At 38.8% G+C, this 19,246-nt stretch overlaps 1 protein-coding gene across 15 annotated transcripts in view; it reads left to right on the forward strand.

Annotated features, from left to right (window-relative positions):
* ADGRV1 (adhesion G protein-coupled receptor V1) overlaps positions 1-19,246 on the forward strand; it is a 412,444-nt gene that overhangs the window by 65,910 nt on the left and 327,288 nt on the right. For 14 of the 15 annotated variants that reach the window (XR_013635788.1, XR_013635786.1, XR_013635787.1 and 11 more), the window contains 8 exons: positions 2,358-2,534; positions 7,157-7,337; positions 8,443-8,645; positions 10,292-10,421; positions 12,782-12,862; positions 14,756-14,895; positions 15,790-16,399; positions 17,384-17,599. Coding sequence is in view for 12 of the 15 variants with exons in the window: in XM_078852802.1 (XP_078708928.1) it covers positions 2,358-2,534; positions 7,157-7,337; positions 8,443-8,645; positions 10,292-10,421; positions 12,782-12,862; positions 14,756-14,895; positions 15,790-16,399; positions 17,384-17,599 (1,738 nt within the window). In the remaining 3 variants the exon portion in view is untranslated. The remainder of the gene's footprint in view (positions 1-2,357; positions 2,535-7,156; positions 7,338-8,442; positions 8,646-10,291; positions 10,422-12,781; positions 12,863-14,755; positions 14,896-15,789; positions 16,400-17,383; positions 17,600-19,246) is intronic. The other variant, XM_078852799.1, reaches the window with a different exon arrangement.

Consider the following 19,246-nt stretch of genomic DNA (forward strand, 5'->3'; position numbering starts at 1 on the left):
ATTGACTTCAGTGGGGCCAAGATTTCACTCTGTTGCTTTCAGTGGATGGGAAGCAAAATCATTTGGGTTTAAAATCTTGCAGACAACACATTTATCTAATATAGCACCATATTCTTTCATACTGGAGAATGAAATTCACACCTGTGCATTTTTTAGTAACTGTTCTGAAAAACCCATAAAATATTTTTGTTTAGAAAATAAATCAGCCCCTATTTAGCAGACTATTCATTACAGCATGAATTAGTGATCATGAAAATAACTCATTCTTCACTGATGTCTAATATCTGAGACTAAATTTGTTGTAAATTCCCACCTCTACCTCCTTTCTTGGATTGTGAGTATTGTAATTCTTTATTTATTTTTCTACGTGAAATCCAGTATGCCAGACAGTGTTGCCAACTCTTGCAGTTTAATTGCAGTGTCAAGATAGTAGGGGTTTTTCTTAAAACCCAGCTCCTGGAGTGAAGTAAAATTTATTATTTTTTTTAAAATTGTATGATTTGTAATCCAATCTCATGACTTTTTCCAGGTGGGCTCAAAATTTTTGAACACTCTGGTTGGCAGTAATGTTGGCCCTATCCTCCTTTCCCTTCCCTTTCTGTGCATGTATCTATGTTCCTTCTCACTGCCCTCTTCAGTTTGCTTCTCCTATTACAAGTAAATATCCTCCAGCAGGGCCTGGAGAAGAGCATGAGCTCACCACAGGATTGCTCAGGAGAGTGATGTTATCTTGCTAGGACATGAGGCAGGAAGTGCAACTGAGCATCTACAAAACCGTAATTGACCAAGTTCTGTCAAATTCACAAAGTAAAAAACAGATATGATAGGGTTTTTTCCTGCAATCTCTTTCAGTTCGAGTAGTTTACGGGTTACATGCCACAATAGTAAGTACAACATTTCCAGATGAAAATGTGGTTTTCATTTGTCTCCCTTGTCCTGAACCTTTTCTAAATATTTGTTTTACATCCCTTTTACCCCCAGCTGACTGACAAGGTCTTCATTGTTTTCTAAATGCCTGTTCCCATTTGAGAGCAATGAAACAACTACATCAAACCATAGATGTATTATCCTATTTCTAAACATTGGTGGTCTACACTGTGATATCATTACTTGCTTTGAAAAGTACCATATTCCCAGTAGTCCCGTGGAATCAGGCCTTCAGTGCTCTTTCCCAAGCCTCGCTTCAAAGAATTTATCAAACAACTGAAATATTAGGTCTGTTCAACATTGGTAAAACTTCATAGAAGAGAAGAACTTAGCCCATATTCTGTTGAATATGTGGAATATTAACCAGTAATTAAACTGAAAAGCTTTGCCATGCATTAAAAAATATAACTGTCCTGATGAACATCCACTTTGTTCTAATATTTCAAATGTTAGTGTTTTCACCATTTTAAATAAAATCTCTATGTTTTCAGTGGTTTGTAAAGCACAGATAAATGGAAAACTAAAATCATAATGGCTTTGTTTGGAATCTTCTCTGACCTTTTTTGTTACATCATCCCTATTTGTCCTCCAAACACATCATAAAGAACTCAATCTTCTTGGTTTGAATGAAAGCAGTTTCCAATTTGGACTCTGTTTGCTTTTTAAGTGCCTGCCATATGCTGTGATAATAGAGTCCTTCAGGTCCAAGTGCCACTGATACAGTCTCATACCACAGGTCATCACCCATGCATGAAGCAAAATTAAAAATTAATAGGAAAAGTTAATTGTCCAGTACTCATCTTAAATCTATTTCAGCAGGGAAGCAATAGCTAATGATTATATGGCAGATACACAACATTGTTTTAGCATGCTTTATCTGTCTACTAGGGAACTAAGTCATGCTTAGTGTACACTGGAAGCTGTCATACAGCATACAGAACACATGATTACTATTCATCTTAAACCTTTTCAAAAGTATGGTTGTCTGATTAAATTATTTTCTGTCATCATTCCATGACAGTTATTATTTATGAGAGATGTACAGACAGTCCCAATAAATATTCTCTGAAATTCTTTTATATTTTTTTCATACAAAGAATACTGTGGTACATACCGCTTGATTTTTTTCACAATTGTTTATGTACGATGATTGAAAACTGAAAGTAAGAAAAATGCTCTGTTTAGCTTAAGTAATGTTGAGGATGGAGAAAGCCCGATCTATTTTAAAGATTGAATTGCTAAAGAAAACTAAAATCATTGTTCATGAATGTAAAGTAGTGAATTTTTTCCTAAATTCCGAGAAAGATCTTGAATTGCAGTAACATAGGAACAATTTTCCCGAAGACCTGATAATTTTCAAAGGATCACTTCTATTGTACTCATTCACTTGAAACTTGTACATTGTTGTCAATCTTCTTATTTGCTTACAGACTTCTGATGAAGGTTCCACTATATCGTGTGTTGTGGAGCGTACACGGGGGGCTCTGGACTATGTGTATATATATTATGTTATCTCTCAGATCGATTCCACCAGCATTAATTACTCTGTTGCTGATTTTGCAAATACCAGTGGAACTATCACATTCCTTCCTTGGCAGCGATCAGAGGTAAACCTGATCTTATTAAAGTTAATCATCTGGTTCCATGCAAGCCTCCTGGAAAATACCTTTCTGTATACTTTACTGATTCTCATACTTGGAAATGTTTCCTTAGACAACTGCTATGGAACTTTATTGAATCTGTCACTCCTTATAACTAAAAGTGATGATATATTCATACATCTATTTATCAATATATAATAAGTATATGTTCACAAAAAAATAAAGTATAGGTGGACATGAACTGAAATATTGGCTCTAAACACCCTTGAACTTGGAGGAAGTTTGGGTTCAAGTCTGAACTTTGACTCAAACTCATCTCTATATAAAAAGCAATAAAAGATCAATTTATTTTTAAAAATTAGTAGCAGTCAGATCTTTGCACAGATGCTCAGATCAAGTGTTTTGTGTCTCCTATTGCTCAGTTCTTTTCCTATGACTTTAATTGTGGATTGTGTTGTGGGAACTCGTACATACATTTGAAGAACAGGTAAAGGACTGAGATAGGGTATGGCCTTTGGGGATGTTTTAAAAAGTTTTTTTTCTTGTGTTGCTTGAATGCTGGTAAATACAATGATAAACATTGTTGGAAGTTTTGCTATCAACTTCACCCCTGCAGCTCTATTGAAGTCTGCGTAAGGGACTGAGCCAGACCCATTGAAGCCAATGGAAAGAGTCTCAGTGACTTTTTTTTTTTTGTCCAGCTATATCAAAAGGCCAGGAGACATTTTGATATTGTTTTAATCAGGCTGCAATTTTATTATTAGGTGTCTGGGACTAGCTGGCAGATAGAAGTGTACAGTGCAGGTGACCCCATGTTCATTCCATAATTACCCAGGGGGCTTCTGCCATCTCCCCATCTTTTTCTGTCCAGGTCCCCCCAGCCAATCCATTACTGGGACCTTACCATGCACTCCCCCCTTGTAGTAGAGTTAAGGTGGGCTATAAGGGGGAAGATGGGTTGGCTCCCTCCCCTACCAATGATAGGAATCCCCTCCCCCCTAATTCCATTCCTTTAATGAAAATGTCCTTATTCAGTCCTTTTCCAAGCCATTTACCAGTCACTATATACCTTCCCTATGGAGTACCTGCACTGGACATCCGCCCCACACATATAAAATGAGTTGCGACATAGCCTAGAGTCCTTTATGCCATGCATGAACAGAGCCCTTCCAGAACCTGCTATGGGGAAGGCGTAAGAACCCCAACTCCATGTAGGCCAATCTGGTGGTAAGGGAAAAATTCCTTCCCAGCCCCCCTAAACAAGGGGAAGCTAGTGCAATGCCCACAGCAGCTCTTCACTAAACCTGGTATTTCACCACCTAAAACGGACAGAGTGTGAGTGCTGCCTCAGCCTGCCCTATGCAAAAGGGGACTTCACGCCCAAGGCTGCCACTTTTTAAACCCTTCTGCCAATCTGGTCCTCAGAAGAATAAGTCAGCGTCGCCAGGCTGGCCCCTTGTCCCCTTTTGCATAGGGTGACCATATTTCCCTATGCTGAACACAGGACACCAAGTAAAATTACTCATATTTCAAGCAAGATCAACGGCAATCAGTCAGAACTATGCAGTACAAACGTTCAATATAACATCAAGTTGACTGAACCTCTGTTAAAAAGAAATACTGCGTAGTTGGATTCTCTTTATTTACCTTCTGATCTTTAAGGCTTTAGGGCTCACACGGGGAGGGATGACACACACACTCCAGCCTCCGCCCCCCATGGGGAGTGGTGACAAACACACTCTACTGTACAACTCTCTCACACAGGGTGGGTGACTAACCTGACCCTCCTTGCCCGGCACTCTCCACTCTCCATGCCTGGCTGGGTCGCCGGGACAGACCGCCTCTCTTGGGACCTGCGCCACGTGAGGGGGAGGCATGCAGAGTCACATGCTCCCCTACCCAGATTTCTGCCAGGATTCACACCAGAATTTGACCAGCAGCAGCCTCTGTGGGAGGGAAGGGATGGGAGCTGCTTCCAGTTGCAGGGGAGGAGGAGGTAAGGAAGGGATGACCTCGCCCATATCTTTGCGGAGCTCATCCCTTTTCTTCACCCCTTCCACAGCTTGTCCCTTTCTGCCCGCACCATGTCGAAAGTCAGCTAACACCTTCAGGCTGCTGCTGGCCACTGACATAATCCAGCCGCCTCCTGTCCCCTGGCTATAGCATGGGCAGGAAGGGGTTAAGCCCTCCTGCGCTCAGGGAACCTGCTCAGGGAACCTGACTGCTTCAGCAGCCAGAAAGGTGGCTCAGCAGAGGAGGGTTCCTAGGGAACGGAGCAGCCTCCCGCTTCCTGGGGGCAGGACCCAGGTTGGTGGGGGGAAGGCAGGTGAGGAGGGTGCTAAGTCCCTGCCCCAGGGGCTGCTGTGGAGCCTGCAGGTTCAGGGGGTGAACATGCTGGAAATCGTTTTCCCCCCCAACTCCAGAGCTTAGCTGAGCTGAGGAGAGGCTTCCCTGTGCCAGCACTGTGCAGGGCTTTGGCACATTCAGGGCTCTGTTCCTCCTGGCCAGCGCCCTGGACCAGAGGCTCTTGGGCTTTCCTGGGGCGCCAGCCCAACCAGAGGCAGTGGGGGAAGGAAGGAGCCTGCCAGACAGGCTGTTGGTGAACTGAGCGCTCCAACCAGCGGCTGGTTCTCTGCACAGCGCTGGGAACAAGATACACCCCACCAGGGGAGATATGGAGGAGCAGTGGGGCTGAGGGGAGGGAGGGACAAAGGGGCAAAGCAGGGAGAGGACAGCGAGAGGGGAAGCACTTAAAGGGTGATGGGTGGGCAGCAGAGGTGACACATAATCAGCCGCTGCCTAGCACCTCCCTGCACACACCAGCCACTGCAGCATGCAGTCAGCGCCGGCCGGAAATGGGACAGGGCAGGACCCTGCTGGGGCTGCACTGACGGACCAGCAGGGGGGAGCGGCTATCAGCCTTGCAAACCCACCCGCATTGTCGGCCACTGGACCCTACACTCACCGCTGGTGGGCGGGCAGCTGGCGAGCCAGGATCCAGCCAGCAGCAGGATCCACCAGTACTGATTGGGTGGGGGGAAAACATGGGACAGTTTGCCCATTTTTAAGAAAAAATCGGTATACCTGCAGGAGGACTTAAATATGGGACTACCCCTTTAAAAGCAGGACTTCTGGTCACCTTATTTTTGCAGCAGTTTTCTTCTCCCCTCCCATCTCCAGCCATAAAGCATTGTTCCCTTCATTCAGCCAGTCAGCCAAGTTCTCTCCTGCTTAAAGGTGTGGTGTGGTTATTATTGGAATTTTGGTTCGGGTCCTAACCAAATAGTTTACGTAACTGAGGGTAGAATTTGGCCCAAAGCTTGTAATATCTGAAAACATTATGGCACTCCTCAAATCCTTGTCCATTCCATTTCATTCACAGTTGAGACATGTTATTGTTTATCATACACTGTAGTATATAGAGCTCCTACTCTGAAGTAATTCTGATAGTCTATATATAGCAATATACAGTTACTGTGCAGGTGTCCCTATTGTTTTGTTGTTTGTCTATTGTGTTAGTGAGCTGCAATGCCAAATGCCAGGTTGTCGCAGCAACCTTGTTTTGCCTGTAGTCTGGATTGGATTTAAATTGAACTAGCAGATACAAGATAATATTCCATTAATCACTATTTCTAATGAGAATCAGAGCTTCTTTGAAATGCTGGGATCTATCAAGCACTTAATTTCAGTGTGCACAAACTAAATTACAGTTATTTTTCAATATCAGAATAAAGAGCTATTTGCTTGGTTTATGTTTATTTTAATCTGTTAAAAAAAGGAAATGTAAGAAAATTGTGAAACATTTTAACGTTACATTTTTTTTGCTCCCAATGTGTCACTTTTACAAAAATTAGTTTTAAAAATTAAATGACAAAACCTCATGTTATATAACTTCCCTCTTCTCTGTTGACCTAGGATTTGCCTCTTATAAAGTACGTTTTTATAAACTGAGTAGTCAGGTTTCTAGTAAAGGATTCAGAAATATACTCTGCTATAGCATCTTAAATGTATTAATTTTGGATTTTTTCCCCTTAAAATATTGTGCTCATAAACATAATAACAGCTGGTCTAAATATTTTGTGCAAGAGAATTAGAATTCAGGACCCTAACATACTCATAGTATTATGTGGTCCCAGCAGAAGAATACAGCCATATAAGTATATGTAGATAGAGACCAGCCTCTGGTGATATTTTTAAACAATTACTGTAAATCCTATACAGCTAATCTGATTGACTACTGTTGCTCTTTGTGTAAAATATTGGTGACATTTTCAGTGGTGCCTAAGTGGGAGTTAGCATCTAAATAATTTTTTAAAATCTGGTCCTAAGTCATTTTTGAAAATGGGATTTAGGTTACTTGGGCACTTCAGAAAATTGTACCCTATATTATTTCTGTCTTTTGTGTTTGCACTTAATAGTTTTACTATAAAATATTAGGTCGATTTACCTAAACATCAAAAATATTGCATACATCTTTTAAAAAACTGCATAGCAGATAAAACTAGATACATGTAATTATTAAGTGCAGTTTGAATAACAGTTACTGAAAATCTCATTGTGCTACAATTTTGCACTTATGTTATGCTGTTATATTTGTTTAATTTCTATGTGTATTCTTCCTTCTATAGGTCTTAAACTTGCATGTTCTTGATGATGACATTCCTGAGCTTAATGAATATTTCCGTGTAACATTAGTGTCTGCAATTTCTGGAGATGGAAAACTAGGTTCAACTCCAACCAGTGGAGCAAGCATAGATCCAGAGACGGAAACTACAGATATCAGCATCAAAGCCAGTGACCATCCATATGGTAACAGTGATGGAAATCACATTTTTGTTTCAAATAGTTTTGTTGGCTTTAATCTCAGGAGATGAAGAAGTTGCTCAACCTTGACAGCTGAGGACGCAGTACGCCTTTGTCAAGTTTGTCACTTACCAAAACAATAGTTCATTGTTTATGTACCCAAACTGAATGTTTTTAAACAATGGGTCATGTCTAGCTCCATGGAACATGTGACCTTTCAGATACCCTAGACAGGCAACTGAGGATTCCTTTGAATGGGCAAATCCTGAGCCGGTATAGTTTTTTCTGTGTAAAACCACGTCAGCTCTTCAGTATAGGGGATGTTTTGGGAAAGAAGGAGAAGTGGCCAGAGCACACTGTACTCCAGTGAGCCTCACTGACTTAAGGGCCCCTATAGAGACATTAGAAGCTGATCCAAATTAAAGTAGTACTTGAACTGTTCTGACTTGCATCGAGGCCAGTTCAGCTCCCTGCCAGCCTGGAGTTGGACAGAAAGAAGCTGCATTAGTCACTTTTGCCTCACCCCTTCTGAACTCCTGCACAGCTGAGAATTTAGCTTGATGCTTTTACATATAAAATTGTAAAGTTGTATTAAGCAGATGAAGTTAGCATTGCCAAAAAGAATAGTGACTATTAAGCAAGTGGATTGATGACAAAAGCCTTGCTCAGAACTGTCCACATTTGTAGAGTATCTTGAAGGACTGAGTAATTATTTTGCTAGTACATAAATAAAACAGTGTAGCAGATGTTTTGTTGAGGAGAATGCCTGAATAAGCAAGCTGTTTCGGAAAAAAAACCTGTCAAATCAAATCATTATAGGCCTGAACTTGTAATATGCAGTGCTGCCGAATGCATTCTGTTCCCATTGAGGCACAGGTACTTTGTCAAGATTCACTTGCGTATATTGCTTATTCATGTCAATGGGAGATGAGGGTACACAGCACTTTCTGGGAGATGCTTAAAACTGCATGAATGGTGCCCATGTTTGTATTCAGATGTTTGATTTCAGACCCTTCATAATAATGTTAAACATCATAAAACACATTACATTATAGAAGGGTTTTTCTAAGTGCAGGTAAAAATGTAAATTGTTGTTTCTTGCATCTCTCAGGTTTGCTGCAGTTCTCTATGGGGTTGCCTCCTTGGCCCCGTGATAAAATGATTCTCCCAGCAACCACTGTGCCCCATATTACTGTTAAGGAGGAAATTGGACACATTAGGTTATTGGTAGTTCGTGCACAGGGCCTTCTTGGAACAGTTATGGTGGAATACAAAACAGTGTCACTGACAGCATTCAGTCCTGAAGACTATCAGGTATGTGGAACAGAATGAAATAGATGACTGATCCTTGTTTGCAAATTCAGGTAGACTTGTGTGTCTCAGGTATTAGAGCTTTCTTTCCATCTGTGTGGTTTTTTTTAAATGTTCAGAGAGTCTTACTAAACAAACCACTTCACAGTTAGCCCATTGATCATACCATGAGAATGGTAAATGTTCAAGTTATAACGTGTCTTGTACAAAAACAGCAACAAATATTCCGGTGTCGTCATGTTCATGTGGTAAATTAGTTTGTTTCCGTATATGGAGCTTAGATTTTCCAGAAAGTTTTGCCAAAACCCTCTAATTTTATGAGTTCCCTTGTCTTGGGTCAGTGGGGTGTGTATTTCTCTATAGTGGGTGTTGGTTATTGTTGTATAGAAGTTTCAGAGTAGCAGCCGTGTTAGTTTGTATTCGCAACAAGAAAAGGAGTACTTGTGGCACCTTAGAGACTAACCAATTTATTTGAGCATAAGCTTTCGTGAGCTATAGCTCACTTCATCGGATGAAGTGAGCTGTAGCTCACGAAAGCTTATGCTCAAATAAATTGGTTAGTCTCTAAGGTGCCACAAGTACTCCTTTTCTTGTTGTATAGAGGCTAATTACTTCCAGGATGCTCCCAACTCCTGCTGCCCCAGGAGTGATAATTTGAGGTTAACACACATTTGAGTTACCCTAATGGAGCAGATTAAGGTGATATTTGATAATCATTGAGTGTCACTCAAGGCTGAGAATAATTAGCCTACAATTAGCAAGCCTACAATGCTGTACATACTTAGTGGAGAATACAAACCCACTGATGCTCACACACAGGTTTGTTCTGCATTTACACTAGAACTGTCTTCCTATAGCCTGGTAGTTAGAGTATTCACCTAGGAAGTGGAAAACCCAAGTTCAAGTCCCTGATCCAACAATTATTTATAAAAAGAAGAGAGACCCATACAATAATATCCCAGTGGCTATGGCACTCTCATGAAATTTGGGAAACCTAAGTTCAAATCCATTCCCCACAACAGGGCGGGGTGGGATTGAACCCGGATCTTCCACCTCTCATCCGTGTGCCCTCATCAGTCGATTAAAAGTTATAAGGAAGGCAGTACCATTACCTCTTTTTCTTCCTTGATTTGTTTTGTGAATCTAGTCTTCCTTTGCTTTTGTTAAAATGCTCAAAATTGAAATGAAAAATTGAATCATGCTGAAACAAAACTTTTCATTTTGACACTTCTGAATCATTTCGATTTTTGGTTCAGTTGAAAAATTTGGCGTACTTGACACAAATTTGCAAACAGTTTCAGGTCAGCTGAAACTGCATTTTGCCCAACTTTCATTTACACAGGTAAGCGTACCCAGGTGAAAACCAAATTTATGTGACTACGTCTAGATTGACTTGACTAAGTTGAACACACGCGAAAGTGCACTTAGGTGCTCACAACTATGAATTTGAGTCTAACTCTTTCTTGTAATGAAGGTGCAAGAGAATTATGTGCAACTTTAAGATGCAGACAAAAAGGAAAAAAATAATTGGTTGTATAAATAGCAAAATTTTCCAATAGCAGAATGGAAGTCTTTTTTGCTGCAGTGAGTTCATACTGATACAATGAATAGACTTGAACAAAACCATAAAGAACTTTTTTATATTTCAGAGTATTGCAGGCACTTTGGAATTTCAGCCAGGAGAAAGATACAAGTATATTACTGTTAACATCACAGATAATTCTGTCCCTGAACTGGAAAAAGCTTTTAAGGTTGAGCTACTGAACCCAGAGGGAGGAGGTAAGACTCACACATCAACTCGTTGCCTACATATGCACAACCTATTTTAGGCACTGAGGGCTTATATACTTAAATACTGCTTAGAAGGTTAATCTTCCATGGTTGGAAATTTTTTCAAAAAGAAAGACTTAAGTTCAATTTTTTTTAGCAAATCTTCAGTTAATTCATTAATTTCATTGCAGAAAACAGCCATACCTCAGAGAAACTTGGACTGGTTGAATGCTATTAATCAACTGGATTATTGCTGTGCATTAATTAGGTCACCTAAATAAGTGCTTTTTATTTTCTTTTAATATAGCTTTTTTGCTTGATGATGAGAATTAGAATGATAAAAAAGTATTAACAGGTACATGAAAAATCATCTATCTCAGTTCAACAGTTTAAAAATATATTAAAAATAATAATTAACATTAGTCAAACAGAGTCAGATTAATCCCTTCTGACACTTACTTGAAGTTAGAGAAATCATATAAGAGATGAATTTGGCCCATAGTTTATTCAAATTGGTTATAGTAGTAAAAGGCTACATGGTTGGCTGAAGGGACTATGCTGCTGTAGACACTTGATGGACAGTTGTTTGATAAACTGAAGGATCTGTGAGAAGCTCAGGGAAACTTATACTAGAAGGTGCTTTCCCCACTCAGCTCCAAGTTTCTCTGCTTCCTCCACCTGACTCACCCAGACCACCCACAGACCTCCATTTCTTACACATCTTTGCTTTCTGGAGATGGTGCTTGTGGCACAGGTATGGAAAATACTGACTTCTCTCTCTCTCTCTCAAAAAAAAACAAACCAGGATAACTTCAGTCAAAACCCAAAAATGTTTGTTTGAAATGCTGTTGCAGTGTTTTATGGGGTTGTAGTTCGGATACCTTTATGCTCTCATTTTGTTCTATGAAGAAAGCTCTCTGTATGAACCTACATCTCCCATGATGCACCATGAAAAAATTTGTGTAGTTGACAACCAAACTTTTTTTATCGAAAAACAGTTTTGACAGATTTTCAGCTAACCTTAGTTTAAAGCTCCAACAGACAGACACCTTCTACTACAAACCTCCTTGTTCCTCCTCCAATATCTCTGAGTGCATACACCCAAAGTAACTACCATCCAATAAACTGTATGGATTCTGAAGAATGTCCTGGACATTTCCTTTTGTCCTTTTGTTAACAGCACAACAAACATAAACATACTCTCTGAGGAAACAGGTTTCAGAGTGGTAGCCGTGTTAGTCTGTATTAGCAAAAAGAACGAGGAGTACTTGTGGCACCTTAGAGACTAACATTTATTTGAGCATGAGCTTTCATGGGCTAAAACCCACTTCATTGGATGCATGCAGTGGAAAATACAGCAGGAATATATATATATATATATATACACACAGAGAACATGAAAAGATGGGTGTTTCCATACACACTATAATGTAATGAGAGTGATCACTTAAGGTGAACTATTATCAGCCGGAGAAAAAAACCTTTTGTAGTGATAATCAGGATGTCCCATTTCCAACAGTTGACAAGAAGGTGAGAGTAACAGTGTATATTTCCCCATGCTTATTTCCCCCCCACACACACTGTCACTCTCACCTTCTTGTCAACTGTTGGAAATGGGACATCCTGATTATCACTACAAAAGGTTTTTTTCTCCGGCTGATAATAGCTCACCTTAAGTGATCACTCTCATTACATTATAGTGTGTATGGAAACACCCATCTTTTCATGTTCTCTGTGTGTATATATATATATATATATATATATATATATATAAATATATATATGTTTCTACTGTATTTTCCACTGCATGCATCCGATGAAGTGAGCTGTAGCTCACGAAAGCTTCTGCTTAAATAAATTTGTTAGTCTCTAAGGTGCCACAAGTACTCCTCGTTCTTTTTTCTGAGGAAACAGTAGCAACTAGTCAGTCATGTCATCATTAATTCTATTCCTTTTTAATTCTACTTATCAGTTACAAACCTACACCGCAGTTTGTGATCTCCTTTTTGTTTACAGCTTGAAGTCCTGTCTTACAAACTTCCTTTATGCTATACCACCTAAAATACTGGGCACCATTTCACAATAGCTCTTATTATCAGTCATCAAACCCTTAATGGCTAATTGTCAAAATTGATTTCCTCATAATTACCTTCAGCGTGATCATTTTAAATATATAAAATTAATGTGCTGTGTATGCTATTTCTGGCTTTGATCAGAGAACATGTATGCTTTCAAAGCCAAATTGGATGCTTTGCAGGAATATTCCCCTATTTTTTCCTTTTGTCTAAAAATGTTTAAAGTGCTTTCTGTCTTCTCTGTGTTATAAATATATATATGTGTATTGTGTGTCTTTGTGTGTCCTCTTGAAGTTGCTGAACTCTTTAGAAATGATGGGAGTGGTAGTGGTGACGGGGACTTGGAGTTCTTCCTGCCTGCTGTCCATCAACATGGTAAGCATCATGGTCTATCCTTTGTTTCTTAATTCATTACTGAAATATCTCACCCTAGTCCTCACTCATTTGGACTGGTTATAACTGAATTATCTCTCTCTCTCCCTCTCTATGCATTTCAACATAAGCTGAATTTCAATGACTATCAGCATAATTATTTATTCTGTAGAAAGTAGGAGCTTCCGTATAGTTAAGCTTGAATCCAAATTCCTTGTAAATCCCTTTGTTTTGTTCCTTTATGAATTTGACTTGGAAAATTGGTTTGGCTGAATATTGCTGCATTTGCTCTATAAGCAAAACATGCAGAAAATCCGTTAAATTGCAGGTAATTAAAAAATTGCCCTGCTTTGATATTTTGACTCATGCCTGACATAACTTGTGTTCAAACTTTACAAAAAATAATTAATTTGAACCACATAATGAAGCCAAACCTGAAAAATGTTGTCCGTTTGTTTGAAGATTGAAAAAGTTTTGAATGCTTTTTCCCACAATTTTTCATGTGTATGCATGTCTGTGTTGCCTGGTTCAGTCCAGAAGCAGAAGTGTAGAAATACAGTAAACAAGCAGGGTCTATTTTTGGAGAATTTCCAGTCTCCCTAGAAGCCAAAATATCCTGTTCGTGTGAGACTTCCAACCCTGTTTTGCAGACCCAAGAAGTTTAGAGAAGCATCCAAACTACACTAAACTTATCCAAGCCAAAAAGTACAAACCACTTTATTCATCTCTGGCTTTGAATTTCCCCCCTCAAATATATGTGTGTGTGTATACACATACTTAATGGGGCTCCCTGTTGTATATAGGATTTATTTTTCCCTTCCTTCTTCTGAAAGGGTTTCTCAGATGACCTAACTACTGGCTTTGTACAGTATCACAGTTCTCTTTCTGCCCCCCTTCTCTCCCAAATCCCTCTGTGATAACACCTTCCCTTTAACTCTTTACTACTTTCACTGTGTATTTTCATTAACTGTGCTTCAGAACTCTGGTCCCTCGGTTCTCAGTCACCCTACATTTCCATTTCCATTCCAGCAGAATGGGTGGCCAGCACTGCAGTACTGAAACTAGAGATCATAATTCCATATTGATGTGTGGGTTTTTTTTTAACATCACTGTTTAAACATTCCTATTCAAGCCAATAAAGGAATGATTTTTTAAATATGCAATCATCAGTATATATACAATTGCATGTTTAACTTGCACATGCAACTGTCATAGTTGGGTATACACATTAGGTCATTAGTGCACACATATGGCCAGTTAGATGTAAAAATGGCCATTTGCATGTTTAGATATGAGTTCTGTGCATAATGGTCATAACTGTGCATGCAAGGTAGTTGTGTGATGTTACACATACAGTTTTGTAACTGGGTCCTAATAGTCTCCAGTAATTTTAGAACCAGAATACTTTCTTTGTAAAATTGTCATCCAAGAAATAGCAAGACGATTTTTATGAGTATGCACACAAAAACATCAAAAGATTTTCAAAGATGACTAGGTGATTTAGACACAACTCCATTAATTTTACTGATAGTTTTGTGTTTAAATCTCCTAATTTACTGAAAAAATCTCATTCTTTGCCTTTATAATGTAGTTGAAAAAATAAGACCCTGACTAAAACAAATGTATTATCACATCCGGATTTAATTGCATTGAATTTTTTAGTGCATTTCCAATAATCTCAATTTGTTAATGGAAGGAGTAGAGTTATAAAACTGAGCAAACTCTTCTGTGGGCATAAAATGCTTAGATATAGCGTTTACCTCCAATTAGGAAGCATTCATGCAGAAAATATTCTGTTCATTGTTCCCATAGTACACTTCTTCTTTTAGCTTTTGATTTAGTGTAACTGAAGATACTGAAAAACTAATTCAGCTTTCTTGGAATTTGTACCTACAGCCAGCCTGGGAATAGCATCCCACATCATAGTGACCATTGATGCCTCTGATGATGCTCATGGTGTGTTTGAGTTCAGCGCTGAATCGCTCTCGGTCAGTGGGACAGAACCTGAGGATGGAGACAGTGTAATTGTGCTTCAGGTCACTACACTTCGCTTTTCATCTGTTGCTACACAATGCTTGTCTATTATTTCTGTGATCCTTTATTAAGGGTTGTAGACTTGTGGTTGTAACTTGAACAAACTATACATTCTTTTCATAATGCTTAGTTAATAAATTACTGTCAAATTTATAAGGTTAAATTTATGATATCAGTTAACAGATACTTTAAAAATAGAATTTTATCGTCCACTCAAATATTAGGTAGAGTAGAACCTCAAAGTTACAAATACCTCGGGACTGGAGGTTGTTCTTAACTCTGAAATGTTCATAACTCTGAACAAAACATTATGGTTGTTCTTTCATAAATTTACAACTGAACATTGACTTAATACATCTTTGAAACTTTATTATGCAGAAGAAAAATGCTACTTTTAACCATCTTAATTTAAATGAAACAAGCACAGAAACAGTTTTCTTACCTTGTCATTTTTTTTAACGTTCCCTTTATTTTTTTAGTAGTTTATGTTTAACACAATACTGTACTGCATTTGCATTTTGTGTGTGTGTGTATCTGCTGCTGCCTGATTGTGTACTTCAAGTTCCAAATGAGGTGTATGATTGACCGGTCAGTTCGTAACTCTGGTGTTTGTATCTCGAGGTTCTACTATACTAATCTCTTATTAAAGAAACAGAATTGTTGATGGTATAAATTATTTTCTTACATAAATATTAAAAGAGAGGCTGACAAATACAGAAGATGGGAATGCAGCCTAGCTGAGGCAGTAATGGTTATAGATTTGCAGAAGGGATTCATATTTAACCCATCATGTCACAATTTTACAAGTCTTTCAATAGATTGGGATTTTGAGAAATATCCTTTTTCCTCCCCTTTGTAGTACAAAAATATTTAAATTTTCACATTTTGTGCTTTAGGTTGTCCGAAATCAGGGGGCCTTGTCCTGTGTCACTTTGCAGTGGATCATAGTCTGTGATCCTACTGAAGATCTGATCTCCACCTATGGCAATATAACTTTTGATATAGGGCAAAGAAGAGCAAACATAACAGTGCAAGTCTCACCTGATGAGTATCCTGAACTGGATAAGATGTTTTCTGTTTTGATCATCAATGTTTCCAGTGGTCGTCTTGGAATTCGTACTAATGCTACATTAACTGTTCTAGCTAATGATGATCCATATGGAATTTTCATCTTTTCTGAGAAAAATAGACCAATCAAAGTTGAGGAAGAAACCAAAAACATCACCCTAACAATAGTACGATTAAATGGTCTCCTGGGTACAGTCATGGTAACATACAGATCCGTGGGTGATGATGAAAAGTCACCCTATCTGAAATCAGATATTGCCAGAGCAACACAGGAAAGAGACTATATACCCATTTTCGGATTTGTGATCTTCAGAGCCAATAAAAGTGAGGCTAGCATAACTCTTCCTATTTTAGATGATAAGGATCCAGAGAGATCAGAATCTGTGTTTGTGGAGCTACTCAATATTGCTTTGATGGAAAGAGTGCAGGATAGACCAAGTAAGTGCTTTACACATAAATTGTATGCATTTTAGAGACTTGGTAATTGCAGTAAAATTTAACTGATCAAATTATAGTTTGCTTTCCTACCTCAAAATGTATTCATTTAAGAGATCTCTGTGTTACGTTTGGTGTTCTGGCAGTGTATTACCTTAAAATATTCCTTTGTCAGGATGCCACTGAAAACAATATGATTGTATTTCTTGTCCCTTTTTGTATTATTTTAACTGAGGCCTCTCTGGCCATGTAAATTACAAGGTTGGCTGTGAGCACGAGGTTCTGTTGATCAATCTCATTATTCTTGAGAAGCATAGCATAGTGAAATGACCAATTAGAAATTATATTGCATGCTGACCTTATACTTTGCTACTTCATGAACTTTTGCTTGTTTCTTTTAAATATAGAAAATGCATGCTGATCAGCCATTCAGTGATATTTGGGAGACCATAGACTGATTTGCCCTTCACAGTTCCCAAGCTTGTCTAATTAACTCTCCTACCCATTCTTGATAATCAGGAAAGCTTCAAATATATCTCTGTGGGGAGAGTGAACAGTTATATATATTTCATCATAAGAACCACAGAAATAATACTCTGATAGAGACTGTAGTGTGATTGCTACAGACCCGATAGAGAAATGAATGAATAAGTAATGATTTGGCACTGTCCCACCTTTTTGAGAAATAGGCTGATCATGTATACCACTTCAGAGGCTGTGATAGAAAACTCCTGCAGTAAGATATCAAGCTGTGCAGTTCAGGATTTATTGTTATGTTGTAATTTCAATAAACTTCTAAAAACTTTTATTGAGTGAGGTTGTGAAGTGTACTCTGTCCAACTATGAATACTTTCAGTAAACTAGTTTTGTTGAAGAATGGTAGTAACTGATAAGATACCATGAAACTCACTTAAGTTTCTGAGGTCTCCTGTAGGTATACAATAAAGATCCCAGACTCTCTCTTACCAAGTTCCTGTTGTATTTCAGTTATGAATTCTCCTCGCCTTGGACCTAAGGGTGATACAGTAGCTCATATAATTATCAATGCCAATGATGATGCTTTTGGAACACTTCAGCTCTCCACTCCAGCTGTGCGAGTTGCTGAAAACTACATTGGACCGATCATCAATGTGACCAGAGCAGGAGGAATATTTGCAGATGTTTCTGTGAAGTTTAAAGCTGTGCCAATAACTGCAACAGCTGGTAAGAAAAGAGAATTGTAAAAATACACATACTGTGTCAAGGTTGCAATCCAATACATAGCATATAGATTCATAGATACTAAGGTCAGAAAGGACCATTATGATCATCTAGTCTGACCACCTGCACAACGCAGGCCACAGAATTTCACCGACCCACTCCAGCGAAAAACCTCTCACCTATGTCTGAGCTATTGAAGTCCTCAAATTGTGGTTTAAAGACTTCAAGGAGCAGAGAATCCTCCAGCAAGTGACCCGTGCCCAGTGCTACAGAGGAAGGCGAAAAACCTCCAGGGCCTCTTCCAATCTGCCCTGGAGGAAAATTCCTTCCCGACCCCAAATATGGCGATCAGCTAAACCCTGAGCATATGGGCAAGATTCACCAGCCAGATACTACAGAAAATTCTTTCCTGGGTAACTCAGATCCCACCCCATCTAATATCCCATCACAGGCCATTGGGCCTATTTACCATGAATATTTTAATTACCAAAACCATGTTATCCCATCATACCATTTCCTCCATAAACTTATCGAGTTTAATCTTAAAGCCAGATAGATCTTTTGCCCCCCACTGCTTCCCTTGGAAGGCTATTCCAAAACTTTACTCCTCTGATGGTTAGAAACCTTCATCTGATTTCAAGTCTAAACTTCCTGGTGGCCAGTTTATATCCATTTGTTCTTGTGTCCACATTGGTACTGAGCTTAAATAATTCCTCTCCCTCTCCGGTATATTCTCTAGCAAGGAAAATCAACAGGAGTAATGAGGCGCTTACTTGAGTAGTAAAGAGTAATAAAGAACATAGGCCCTGTGCTGTATGCCAGTAGAAATAAATAGCATTTTAGTTAATAGCAATTATTAAAGAAACTATTAGTGGATATATGGTTTATATGACTGTCAGTAATACACAACTGCTTTATGAAAGGGGCATTGTCATTTTAGAGTCAAGCCCAATTTAAATAAATGAGTTAAAAGCAGTTTCAGGATTAAGATCACCTTCCCATTTTGGGCTTTTATAGATCCACATTTTACTATTTTAAAAACTGGTAATCTCTCCTGGTGTTGTCTGAAAAATCCAAAGAGACAATGGAAACTGTTTAACTTGGACCTTGATCCTGCAAACTTTTATTCACATGAATAATCCCATGAAACTAAGAAAACAAGACAAAGAAAGTGAAACATTGGAGAAATATGTTCTCTTTACTCTCTTTCAGCTGTAGTAAACTCTGATGTTACTTGTAACAGTACTAGGGAAAATAATTCCATGCGGATTTTTAAGTTGATCGTCATCTTTTATGTAAACATTATAGTTATATTATTGCTAAGGACTTGTCTTCATTGCAATATTAGCTCAAAGCTATAACTCAAGTGTTGCCCCAACCTGGGGTCCACACACACAAGATTCCAGCTCAAGTTAAGTGTTAGTTTAAGCTTGAGCTAGCTGATCTGGAGGTGTGTGTGTGTGTGTGTGTGTGTGTGTGTAGGCGGGACAGAGTGCTGCTGAAGCATAAGGTAATAATTCAGTGGGTAATGGGGATGTAGCAGCTTCAATTACAGCAACTCATCAGATGCTAATCTAATCACTCTGCTAAACCAATCATTCTGTATAGCTTGAATGGTGTTTTCACAGTGTGGTCATTCTTACTTGAGCA

This window comes from Lepidochelys kempii, chromosome 5 (assembly GCF_965140285.1).
Source record: "Lepidochelys kempii isolate rLepKem1 chromosome 5, rLepKem1.hap1, whole genome shotgun sequence".
In the NCBI taxonomy this organism is placed as follows: Eukaryota; Metazoa; Chordata; order Testudines; family Cheloniidae; genus Lepidochelys; species Lepidochelys kempii.